Genomic DNA, 12,339 nt, shown 5'->3' with positions numbered 1-12,339 from the left:
CTTCCGTCACCCGTGCCCGCCCCCCGGAGGACGGTGCGTCGTGTCGTTGGCAGCGTCAATATTATTTATGATCCCCGTTAGGAGCCTCTCGGTGGGTTTTAGCGCCGCCGCCGCCGCCACTGATGCGCGCGCGCTAAAAAAAATCTCACATCCGTTTATTGTTGTTGTTGTTGTTTTGTACGTTTAATTTGTATGTATGTATGTGTGTGTGTATGTGTGTGCGCGTGAGTGTGAGTATGTTTGTGTGTGTGTGAGTTTTCCCGCGGCCGGAGCGCACCGATGCTCTGCGTTAAAGAGGCTTTGATCGCGAGGCGTCGGGAGTCCGGTAGGTGAAGCAGCTCGTCCATTTTCCCCTCCCCCCCCCATCCCTCCCTCCTCCCCCCTCGTCCTATTTCTCCCGCTGTTTTTCATGCTCTCTCTCTCTCTCTCTCTCTCTCTCTGTCTCTCTCTCGCGAGGCTGGCGAATTAATCCGTCGCCTTTAATTGCACGCGTGTTAGCGGTGTCCAGCCTCGCGCCCTCCCCGGCGCTCCCCGTTAATGACCTCTGATCCGCGCGCGCGTGTCCTCCCCCCCTCGTGCCGCAGCAGGCGGAGAGTAATTACCGTAATTGATGCTCGAGGCGACGGGAGCGGGGCAGCGCGAGGAGGAGGAGGGAGAGATTTGGCCGCAACTGCTATTTCTCTCCCTCTCTCTCTCTCTCTCTCTCACACACACACACACACACACACATACATTTCTGAGGCCTGCTCTCTGTAGACAATAAGAATTATACAGGAAGCTGTAATGTCGTCATGATGTAAATAATAAAGCTATCACTCATATCATTTCACATCATTATTATATCCGTGCACTAAGTGTGTCAGGACAGTGTGTGAGGCCAGATCACTCATACTGATCACTTCCTGTTGTGTTCCACTCATCCAGTCACACACTTATTTATTTCTCGTTAATCTCTGACTTGCTGTGCACTCATGTAAGCAGTGCCTTACCAATCTTTAATCAAAGTGTGTGTATTTATTTCATTATTATTTTATGTAAATTTTTTTGCCAGACCGAACTATACATACCTGTCAGATTTACAAAAGTACAGTACAAACGTCAATCATCCATAAATTACCTAAACAGCAGAGCTGATTTACATTTAGCCACGCCCACAAATGCCATACTGGACAAAAATGGTGAAAGAGCACCTCATAAGTGTGCTAAATATTCCAGTAATGCAGCTCAGCAACTGCAACACCTCCTCCTGTTGTAGGGTGCCATTATTTTACAGTTAGTCTCATTTATATTAATTAACAGCTTTGGTCTGGAATTGCTTTCTTTCAGGTCATTAATATGAAGCAACTGAGTTTCACAACATTTCACTGAAATAAATAAGTGATTTAAGCTTGACAGTGTAATTCGTTTATAGCATTGTAGGAACTCATGAACAGTTATACCATCTGAAGCTAATCAGTCAAGGTTCACTTTAGTGAGTGTCCTTATATGCACATTTACACACACTCAGGAGAGAAACGGTTTTCCCAACTCAGGGGATTTTCATTAACATATTTCTTGCATAAATGAACAAACGTGTTGATATCCAGCATGATAATGCACATTGAAACACCCAGCTGAGAGATCATTCCACTCACAATGAGGAACTAGTTCACTCTGATTAACCCCAGAGACAGAAAGTGACCCCAACACACTGTGTACTCCAGGTACAGACGTGTATTTATTTATTCACACGAGACTGCAGAAATACTAACCAAACAACATAAAATAGAAATGCTAGAAAAGTATTCATGTTTAAAGCATTTTTAAATAACATTATTATTTAACAATAATCATATAAATTAATACATATTATTATTATTATTATTATTATTATTATTATTATAAATTGTATAGAAATTCAGAGTTCGTTTCCAGCATCACTGTTCCAACACTCATCACTCTTTATTTCTTTCTTTTTCTTTTATGGTGGAAATGTTTTAACCAAAAAAGTTTTAACCAGAAACTCTCTCTCTCTCTCTCTCTCTCTCTCTCTGTGCAGAAACACTTTCCCAGATGGTCGTGTTATCAGTGTAGGTGTGTGTGCGTGTTTGTGTGTGTGTGTATGTATGTGTTCCGTTTCCCATGGCGAACATGAGCAGCAGTGTGTGCATGGAGACTCCACACACTCACGGCCACGCCCACAGCTACACGCCCACCACAGGCCGGGACTTTTCCCTGCAGATGGATTCGTGCATGAACCCGGTGCTGGACTACAGCGCTCAAATGGAACGCTACCGCTCCTTTGCTAACTTTTACAAAAACGGGGCCGCTCCGTTTCCTCAGGCGGCAAAAATCGCTCGCTTGGCCACACCCATTTTCCCATCACCAATGACACCCTGGTCATGTGACAATGGAATGCTCTGGGGCCGTAAGCCACCCGCTGTGAATGTCAATGTCAATGTGAATGTCAACGGGGCTCACACACATGCTCATGCACACCGGACCGCCATGCCTCGGGCGGAGCCACTTAATGTGCACATGCCCTCCAAGATGTCCACTGACAACTTCCTGTCTCCGCTCAGTCAGGTGGGCGGAGCTGAGTGCATGAACCGCCTCAAAGTGCCACAACAGAGCAGTGGAAGTGGCGGAGGAGGTGGAGCTGGTGAGGCTGAAAGGGGTGGGGCAACGTTCGGAGGGTTTGCGCTACCCCCCGGAGTTATCGTCATGACGACACTGCACTCAGGGGCAGGCTCATCAGTGGCAACGATGACGGACAGCGCATTTCAGATCGCTGCCGACTGCCAGCACAGTAGCTCCGCATCCTGCTCTGGCTCTAATGCTAGCACTAGCGCTACTGTCAGCACTAACGCAAGCTGCAGTGGTGGAGCAGCAAAGAGGAAGAGGAAGCGGTGCGGCGTCTGCGCTCCCTGTAGGCGGCTAATCAACTGCGGCGTGTGCAGTTCTTGCCGGAACAGGAAGACGGGTCACCAGATCTGCAAGTTCAGGAAGTGTGAAGAGCTGAAGAAGAAACCAGGGAGCACGGTGGAGGTAAGCACACACACACACACACACACACACACACACACACACACACACACACACACATATGCACACACAAACATAAATTATAACATTATAACATACAAATAACATTTCAAGCTGCATTCTATCCTGGAGGTTCTATACCTGGTAGGAATCTATAACCTTTTCAGGCACTGCTTGCAGGAAGCTTTTCAGTGCTGCACACATAAAATTTGTTTATATATCATCGCTCGCTAGTTATTAGCTTACCTGAGGATAGATCCTGAACTAGGATCAATTGACACTTGTTTCTTTCAGCAGTGTTTGACACAGAAGTGGTGACATAGAAGAACCATTTTTGGTTCCTTTAGGAACCTTTCAGTAGATAGTTTGTTAACTGTTTGTTGTCAGAGCTACGATTCTTCAGTTCTTTGCAACGTTATCAAAAATAACTATAGAACCATCTTTCAAAACAATCAAAATGCTTTTTAGAGATTTTTAGTTCTTATAGGTAACTGCTATTACCTGAAAGACCTAAAGAACTGAAGAACCTTTTTTGGTTATTGTTTGAGTGTTCAGAATTTTTTTTTTATCACATTCATCATTGTCTCTTCGGTCAGATTTAGGAATATTTGTCATGACTTTCTGAAATTATGGGATTGCACATGTGTGAAAGACATACGTGATGCAGAGGCGATTCTAGAGTCTGTTGTGGCCCCAAGCAAAAATTTCCAGGGGGCCCTTCTCACCAGTGTTCATCACCAATATGCTATAAATAATCTGACACCAACAAAAAATGTATGAAACCAAAGTTTTTTTAAATTCCAGATGTGAAAATACAATGGTAAAGAACAATAAAAACAATAAAAAACAAAATAAATAAGCCCTCGGGCCCCAACTCTCAGGGGGCCCCTGGGCTAGGGGGCCCCAAGCAGTTGCCTGCCTTGCCTGTTCACAAGCTGCGCATCTGACGTGATGTTGCTGTCAAATTTACCTCAAAAGTAACACCAAAAAGCTATCTATGTGCTCTCATAAAGTAGAGTTAGTTGAGAAAGAAGGACCTTTGGTGTACCTTGGTGAAAGTTTTTATTTTATTTTATTTTATTTTATTTTATTTTATGAGTGTTAGTAGCTGCCATATGATTAGAAAGAACCTTGTTAGACGTGAAACCTCCTTGGTTACACTCTCTCACACACACACACACACACACACACACACACACACACACACACACACACACACACACACACAGACACACACAGAGACACACACACACCACTTCTTCACGCTGCCTTATAATTGCTTGTGGCGATGCTGTGGGTTTGGAACGCAGCCCGGGCCTGGCACACGTTGTGCTAATTAACCACCAGACATTCACAGTGTGTGTGTGTCTGTGTGTGTGTGTGTGTCTGTGTGCGTGTGTGTGTCTGTGTGTGTGTAGAGGGCACAAGTGGATGACTAGGACGATTTCCCTGAAGGCCTTTAGAACTGGAATGCTGCCGGCACACACTTTTACTCTCCCCGCACACACTTCTTTTCTCTGCGTCTGTCTCACACGCACAGGGAGGAAGAATGTGTGTGTGTGTGTGTGTGTGTGTGTGTGTGTGTGTGTGTGTGTGTGTGTTGCGTGCTGTGATGAGGCAATATGCTGTAAGCTGGCTGTAATGTTCAATCAGTGAGCCAGACACCCTTTCACACACACAAGACCAAAGATCATTGCTGTGTATGTGTCAGGGGTATTTTGATGTGCGGGTGGGTATTTTGATGGGTGGGTATTTTGATGGGTGGGTATTTTGATGTGGGGTGGATATTTGATGTGTGGGTGGGTATTTTGATGTGGAGTGGATATTTAATGTGGGGAGAGACATTTTGATGTGTGAGTGAGTATTTTGTTGTGGAGGGAGGGGTATTTTGATGTGGGGGTGGGAATTTTGTTATGGGGTGGGTATTTTATTGTGGACAGAGGGGTATTTTCACGTGGGGAAGGTATCTTGATGTGGGAGAGGGGTATTTTGATGTGGGGGAGGAGTGTTTTGTGGGGGGGTATTCTGATGTGGGGGAGGGGTGTTTTGACATGGAGAGGGTATCTTGATGTGGGGGGCGTTTTGATGGGGTGAGGGGTATTTTGCTGTGGGGAGGGTATCTTGATGTGGGGGAGAAGCATTTTTAATAGGGTCTTCCTTTCCCAGAGATGGAACTTTACACCTGTAGGCCAGGTGTGAGTTGAAAAAAAAAATATATATATATATATATATACAGAATAATAAAGTTTTAGCAACATTACAAAATGGTGGCATAATAACAAAGCGTGGTGTGATGAAGCGGAGTCACAGTCACTACTCTGAAGTTGATTATTTTTCTATAACAGCACGTTCCCACGTGTTTTATTTGTCATGTCCCACAGAAATTTACCAAAAATAATTTTTTTTAGTAAAGAACAGCACATCTTACTTTTTTATCTGTTTGTAGTTAATATAATAGAATGTCAGTGAAACCGGTTAGTTCCTTTTGACACTTACGTTATAGCAGCTGTAAACAGTTGTTCCCTCACCAACCTCTGTTTTTCTCTCTCTTGAAGTTAATAAGACAAAAAAAATCAGCTTGGCATATTCTGTCCCGAAGATGACAAAAAAGAAGTGAATACAAAACTGAACATGTTACATAAATAAAAATTCACAGTGATTAGTGCGCTATTTAATTTGTCTTTAAATAGTTTCAGAAATAGATAGAGAGATACTACTGTTTCTCATCAGAACTAAATAAACAAACAAAACAAACAACAAAAAGTATCAGTATACACAGTATAAGCTACATACCTACAAGAGGTGAGCTATTATCTCTTGCCAGTGTGAACTTAGGGTAAATTATCGGTGTATCGTCACAACAACAGAAAACCAAAGCCAAGCTAACAATAGCTATATTTACATGCACACAATGTTTACATTCAGAATGAATTCATTCCAATTGGCGATTCTGAATGTACCATTCACATTAAAGCAATTTGATAGATAAGTGTTTATACAGTACCAGTCAGAAGTTTTGACACCCCTATTCATTCATAGCTTTTTCTGTATTTTGACTATTTTCTACATTGTAGAACAATACTGAAGACATCAAAACTATGAAATAACATGTGGAACATATGTGGAATTATGTGGTAAACAGAAAATGTAAAAAAAAAGTTTAATATTTTAGATTCTTCAGCATAGCCAGCGTTTACCTTGATGACGCTTTGCACACTATTAGCATTATCTTAACCAGCTTCATGACGTAGTTACCTGGAACGCTTTTCAATTAACAGGTGACTCGTCAAAAGTTCATTAGCGCAATGTCCTGCCTTTTTAATGTGTTTGAGATCAAACAGTAAATAATAAATAATAAAAATACAGTAAATAGCCCTATTCCACAACTGTAGTAATCCATATTATGTCAAGAACCACTCAACTAAGTAAAGAGAAATGACATCCATCATTACTTTGACATGAAGTACCTTTTAATTAATAAAAATTTAAATAAAAATTTTGCATTTTAGCCAATCTTATCGTGTTTCTTTATCTATTTTATGGAAGAAACAATTGGAAAGAAACCTTCTCGTTAGTTCTCCATCTGTAGTCGTGCTGAACAGGAGAAAGTGAGCACAGGATAATTTGTTTCAAAATACCATACCGTACAGAGCCATACCTTTGCAGCCTATTCCGAATTACTAGAAAATGTGTCTTAGTGATATTTTTATTTATTTATTTTTATTGAACATAAGTCAACATAAACTTTTATCTTGTGACAACAGACAAGAGGATTTTGGCACAATTGTCCAATACTTCTGGGAGCAGCCTGTGACATTGTACATGCTGTTACCACGAGACTACAAACAAAGCACCCAGACTTCATCACTGCATGAAGGTGTACTGAACACACACACAGGGTTACAGGTGCAGAAGGCAATCCACTCGAGCATTTACATGGCTAGTATTTTCCTATCAAACCAATTATCAGCAGTCTAAACCACCTCTTTCAATCTGATTAAATTCTCAATCAAAATTTCATTCTGATCAAGCTGTTTACATGAAGAAATTTAATTCTCTTAAAGCTTGCATCAAATTATTAACAAATTAGTATAAATACAGAGGTGAATATAGGAAATCGCGCACACTGATTGGTTGAGAGATTCAGATTAATTGTTGATAGTCACCTCCAGTGACTCAGCAGAATGGCTGCCAATCGCTTTGTCATCATAAGCAAGCAAGAATTAAAAATTATGAAAGAAAACATTGCTCCCAAAAGCACTAAAGATGCTATGAAGTTTGGTCTAAAACTATTCAAAGGTAAGGTGGAGTTGTGATTTATTTTATCCATTTCAAAACAGTATTTTATGTGACTTGGCATAGATAAGTGACACAACTATGTGTCATTCGCATGCTGTTTTTGAAGTTTGAAATATATGATTTTTTAAATATGATTTTTCATGTATTTTTAATAATCACCGGTGTATTTATACTAAAACAATTATCCCCTCAGGCTCAGTGAATATCAGCGAATAATAACCTCAACTTTGTCTTCGTCATTATTCACTAATATTCACTTCACCTCTGGCGAATAATTGTCCATGTAAATGTGGCTAATGTATCTGAAGTAGTAAGCCGAATCAAGATTAAAAAAAAAAAAAAAACTGTAGATTTGATTGTGAATTTATGGAGCCCCTAAAAAGACATGCACGTTTTTTTTTAAAGTTTCTCGTGCGCGCAAGGAACTACCTGAGAGAAGCCTGAAATGCATAAATATGATGATGCGTTTCTGACAGGAGAATGGCTATACAGAGGGATATATGCGAGAATGTGAAATATACAACCCCAATTCCAAAAAAGTTGGGACAAGGTACAAATTGTAAATAAAAACGGAATGCAATAATTTACAAATCTCAAAAACTGATATCGTATTCACAATAGAACATAGACAACATATCAAATGTCGAAAGTGAGACATTTTGAAATTTCATGCCAAATATTGGCTCATTTGAAATTTCATGACAGCAACACATCTCAAAAAAGTTGGGACAGGGGCAATAAGAGGCTGGAAAAGTTAAAGGTACAAAAAAGGAACAGCTGGAGGACCAAATTGCAACTCATTAGGTCAATTGGCAATAGGTCATTAACATGACTGGGTATAAAAAGAGCATCTTGGAGTGGCAGCAGCTCTCAGAAGTAAAGATGGGAAGGGGCTCACCAATTCCCCTAATTCTGCGCCGACAAATAGTGGAGCAATATCAGAAAGGAGTTCGACAGTGTAAAATTGCAAAGAGTTTGAACATATCATCATCTACAGTGCATAATATCATCAAAAGATTCAGAGAATCTGGAAGAATCTCTGTGCGTAAGGGTCAAGGCCGGAAAACCATACTGGGTGCCCGTGATCTTCAGGCCCTTAGACAGCACTGCATCACATACAGGCATGCTTCTGTATTGGAAATCACAAAATGGGCTCAGGAATATTTCCAGAGAACGTTATCTGTGAACACAATTCACCATGCCATCCGCCGTTGCCAGCTAAAACTCTATAGTTCAAAGAAGAAGCCATATCTAAACATGATCCAGAAGCGCAGACGTCTTCTCTGGGCCAAGGCTCATTTAAAATGGACTGTGGCAAAGTGGAAAACTGTTCTGTGGTCAGACGAATCAAAATGTGAAGTTCTTTATGGAAATCAGGGACGCCGTGTCATTTGGACTAAAGAGGAGAAGGACGACCCAAGTTGTTATCAGCGCTCAGTTCAGAAGCCTGCATCTCTGATGGTATGGGGTTGCATTAGTACGTGTGGCATGGGCAGCTTACACATCTGGAAAGACACCATCAATGCTGAAAGGTATATGCAGGCTCTAGAGCAACATATGCTCCCATCCAGACGACATCTCTTTCAGGGACGACCTTGCATTTTCCAACATGACAATGCCAAACCACATACTGCATCAATTACAGCATCATGGCTGCGTAGAAGAAGGGTCCGGGTACTGAACTGGCCAGCCTGCAGTCCAGATCTTTCACCCATAGAAAACATTTGGCGCATCATAAAACGGAAGATATGACAAAAAAGACCTAAGACAGTTGAGCAACTAGAATCCTACATTAGACAAGAATGGGTTAACATTTGTAAATATCTATTTTTCAAACTTATGGTTTGCAATTGATATTAATAAAATATCATCATCATCCCTAAACTTGAGCAACTTGTCTCCTCAGTCCCCAGACATTTACAGACTGTTGTAAAGAGAAAAGGGGATGTCTCACAGTGGTAAACATGGCCTTGTCCCAACTTTTTTGAGATGTGTTGTTGTCATGAAATTTAAAATCACCTAATTTTTCTCTTTAAATGATACATTTTCTCAGTTTAAACATTTGATATGTCATCTATGTTCTATTCTGAATAAAATATGGAATTTTGAACCTTCCACATCATTGCATTCCGTTTTTATTTCCAATTTGTACTTTGTCCCAACTTTTTTGGAATCGGGGTTGTACCAGAAGATATCATAAATAAACTAACAGATGATGTGTGCACCAAATACTTTCATTTAGTTCAGAGGTAAACACTCCTTATGTATCTACAAAGCAACTAAATATGTAGTAATGCTAAGTCCAGTCAGAGTTGTGTTTTCTGATGTCTCTACAGCTACAGGCATGGAGATCATTCTTCTTTGTTTGTGCTGTTTTCTATTTGTGAGATTCTGTGAGATACTGCGAGTTTATGTGAGATTTTGGAGGTTCTGTGAGGTTTTGTTTGTTTATGTGACTTTTTGGAGGTTCTTTGAGGTTTTGGAGGTTCTGTGAGGTTTTGTTTGGCTATGTTAGGTTTTGGAGATTCTGTAAGGTTTTCTGAGGTGCTGTGAGGTTCTATGAGGTTTTTTTTTTGAGGTTTTGGAGGTTCTGTGAGGTTCTATGAGTTTTTGGAGGTTCTGTGAGGTTTTGTGAGGTTACACCCCAATTCAATGTGAAGTAAACTAGTTCTTTCTTTCTTTCTTTTCTCTCTCTCTCTGTATATATATATATATATATATATATATATATATATATATATATATATATATATAAAATCTTGATTCCTTTCTCCCTCTTTCTGTCTGTTTCTTTTCCCCCTCTGTTTCTGCCACTGACTTTCTTTATCTTGCTGGGTTGTTCTTTTTTCTTTCTTTTCAGATTTTCTCTGATGTTCATTTTTCTGTCTCCCTTCTTTTTTCTTTGTTTCTGTCTCTCATTTCTGTCTATCTCTTTCTCTTGACAGTCTCTCTCTCTCTCTCTCTCTCTCTCAAGAGACAAATCTGAAGTGATGGCCGTGTCATTAATGAAGGCAGTAATAAAAACACAACAGTGAACACCAATGTGATTAATTTCACGAGTGTGTGAGTACCACTAGTGTGTCTAACATACCCTCTGTCTCTCTCTCTCTCTGTGTGTGTGTGTGTGTGTGTGTGTGTCCCCACAGAGAGCCTCATCCGTGGGAGCAGCAGACACGTTCCGCTGGTTCTTCTAAGAGAAGGAAATCCCAGAACATAGACTGTATACACACACAGATGGACACACACACACACACACACACACACACACACACACACACACAGGAGTGCAACAGTGCAGACACTGTGCCCCATCTTTAACACTAACACTTCCAACTTTAAGTGGCCCTTCAGCTCTGTATGGAAGAGAGACACAGTGAATCTGCAAGACAGGAACTGGAGCTGAGAGGAGCGCTGTGTTTGGCTGTCATGGCTGTCTGTCTCCACTGGACTCTTTCTCACTATTAGACATTTTGGGACAGATTTGAGATAAAGATCAGAAGTGTCTGATTGGAGGAGGTGGGTGTAAGCCATGCCCCCCAGAGGACGTTCTGGACTCTTGACACATCACACACTTCACTGTTGCATGGGTAGAAAAAAAACAAAAAACTGTATGTTTTGGTTTGACCTGAAGACTTTAATGACTTTGTACATTGCTGTTGTGATGCCTTACTGTCTTGATTAATAAAAGACTGTTAGGATAAACCACACCCCATTTTAATTAGCATTCTCTCTCTCTCTAGCTCTGTTGTTCACATGCGACTGAATGGCGGCTTGTGTGTTTTATTCTCTCTCTGAGGCCGACAGATGGATTTCATCTCCATCTCCTGGAATCCATTTTGATTTGATAAGCCCGCAGTGTGCTGTGTATGTGTGTGATGTGATGGTGTGGAGACGGGGCCATCTCAGAGTGAGTGTGAAATATAATATGGGGTGATTATTGTGCAGAGTGTGTGTGTGTGAGCAGCTTTAATAACACACACACACACACACACACACACACACACACACACACACACACACACACACACACATACACACACACAAGGAAGAATGAAGGGAGCAGGAGGAGAAGATGGCGGAGAGCTCGGTCTTCATGCCGCATCACTGTACATGTCATCCTCTTATTGTTGCGCTTCTATGACGACCCCTGCGTTGCCAGGCAACATGAATTACAATGACATGCACTGCCTGTGTTCTAGAATGTGGGCGGGGTTTCAGGATGCCTTCACTCAGAAAAGAGGGGGTGAGGGGGGAGAGGGGGAGAGAGAGATGGAGGGGGAGAAATAGAGACTAACGACACACAGAGAGAAAAATGGAAATAGACAGAAATAAGATGAAAAACGAAGGAAAGAAAGACAAGGACAGAGAAAGAAGGAATAGGGACAGAGAAACAGAAATGGGAGAGGGGTAGAAACAGGAGAAGACTAAAACAAGAAAGACATGGAGAGAAGGAGAATGGAGACTGAACTGAAAAGGGGAGAAAAATACAGTAGGATAATGTAAGGGGAAATGAAGTAAATGCTACAAACAGAATACAAGAGAGAGAGAGAGAGAGAGAGAGAGAGAGAGAGAGAGAGCTGGAAAAAAGATGAAAAGAGATGGGGAATTGAAGGACAAAGAAAAATAGAAGGGAATTATTTTTTTTAAATGTGAGAAAGGAATAAGGATATTGAAAAAAGTGGAACAAGAACTCTGTGTGTGTGTGTGTGTGTGTGTGTGTGTGTGTGTGTGTGTGTGTGTGTGTGTGTGTGTGTGTGAGAACAAAGGAAAAACAAAGATGAAGTGAGATGATGGTGAGAAGAAAATGAAAGAAGAGACTAAGGGATGGAGGCAAGAAATTGACAGATAAAAAGAGAAAGGGATATGGAACTGAGAGGGTTGGGAAAGAAGAAATAAGGTCTATGGGGAAAGAGAAATATAGTGATGGGAGTGAGAGGCAGAAAAAGGAGGGACAGAAGAGGGAAAGATTATTAGGACAGGAAACAGACAGGAAGGGATAGAAATAGAGATGAGAGA

At 41.2% G+C, this 12,339-nt stretch overlaps 1 protein-coding gene across 1 annotated transcript; it reads left to right on the top strand.

Moving 5' to 3' along the window:
- Positions 1 to 2,091: 2,091 nt before the first annotated feature.
- LOC132896762 (uncharacterized) lies at positions 2,092 to 11,045 on the top strand. The gene is made up of 2 exons (XM_060937812.1): positions 2,092 to 3,027; positions 10,470 to 11,045. Exons 1-2 carry the CDS (start codon positions 2,122 to 2,124, stop codon positions 10,515 to 10,517), a joined length of 954 nt encoding a protein of 317 aa, XP_060793795.1. The 5' UTR covers positions 2,092 to 2,121; the 3' UTR covers positions 10,518 to 11,045.
- Positions 11,046 to 12,339: the final 1,294 nt, after the last annotated feature.

This window comes from Neoarius graeffei, chromosome 13, assembly GCF_027579695.1.
Source record: "Neoarius graeffei isolate fNeoGra1 chromosome 13, fNeoGra1.pri, whole genome shotgun sequence".
Lineage (NCBI taxonomy): Eukaryota > Metazoa > Chordata > Actinopteri > Siluriformes > Ariidae > Neoarius > Neoarius graeffei.
Note: the sequence above shows the minus strand (reverse complement) of the source record. Positions and strands in the feature narration are given on the sequence as shown.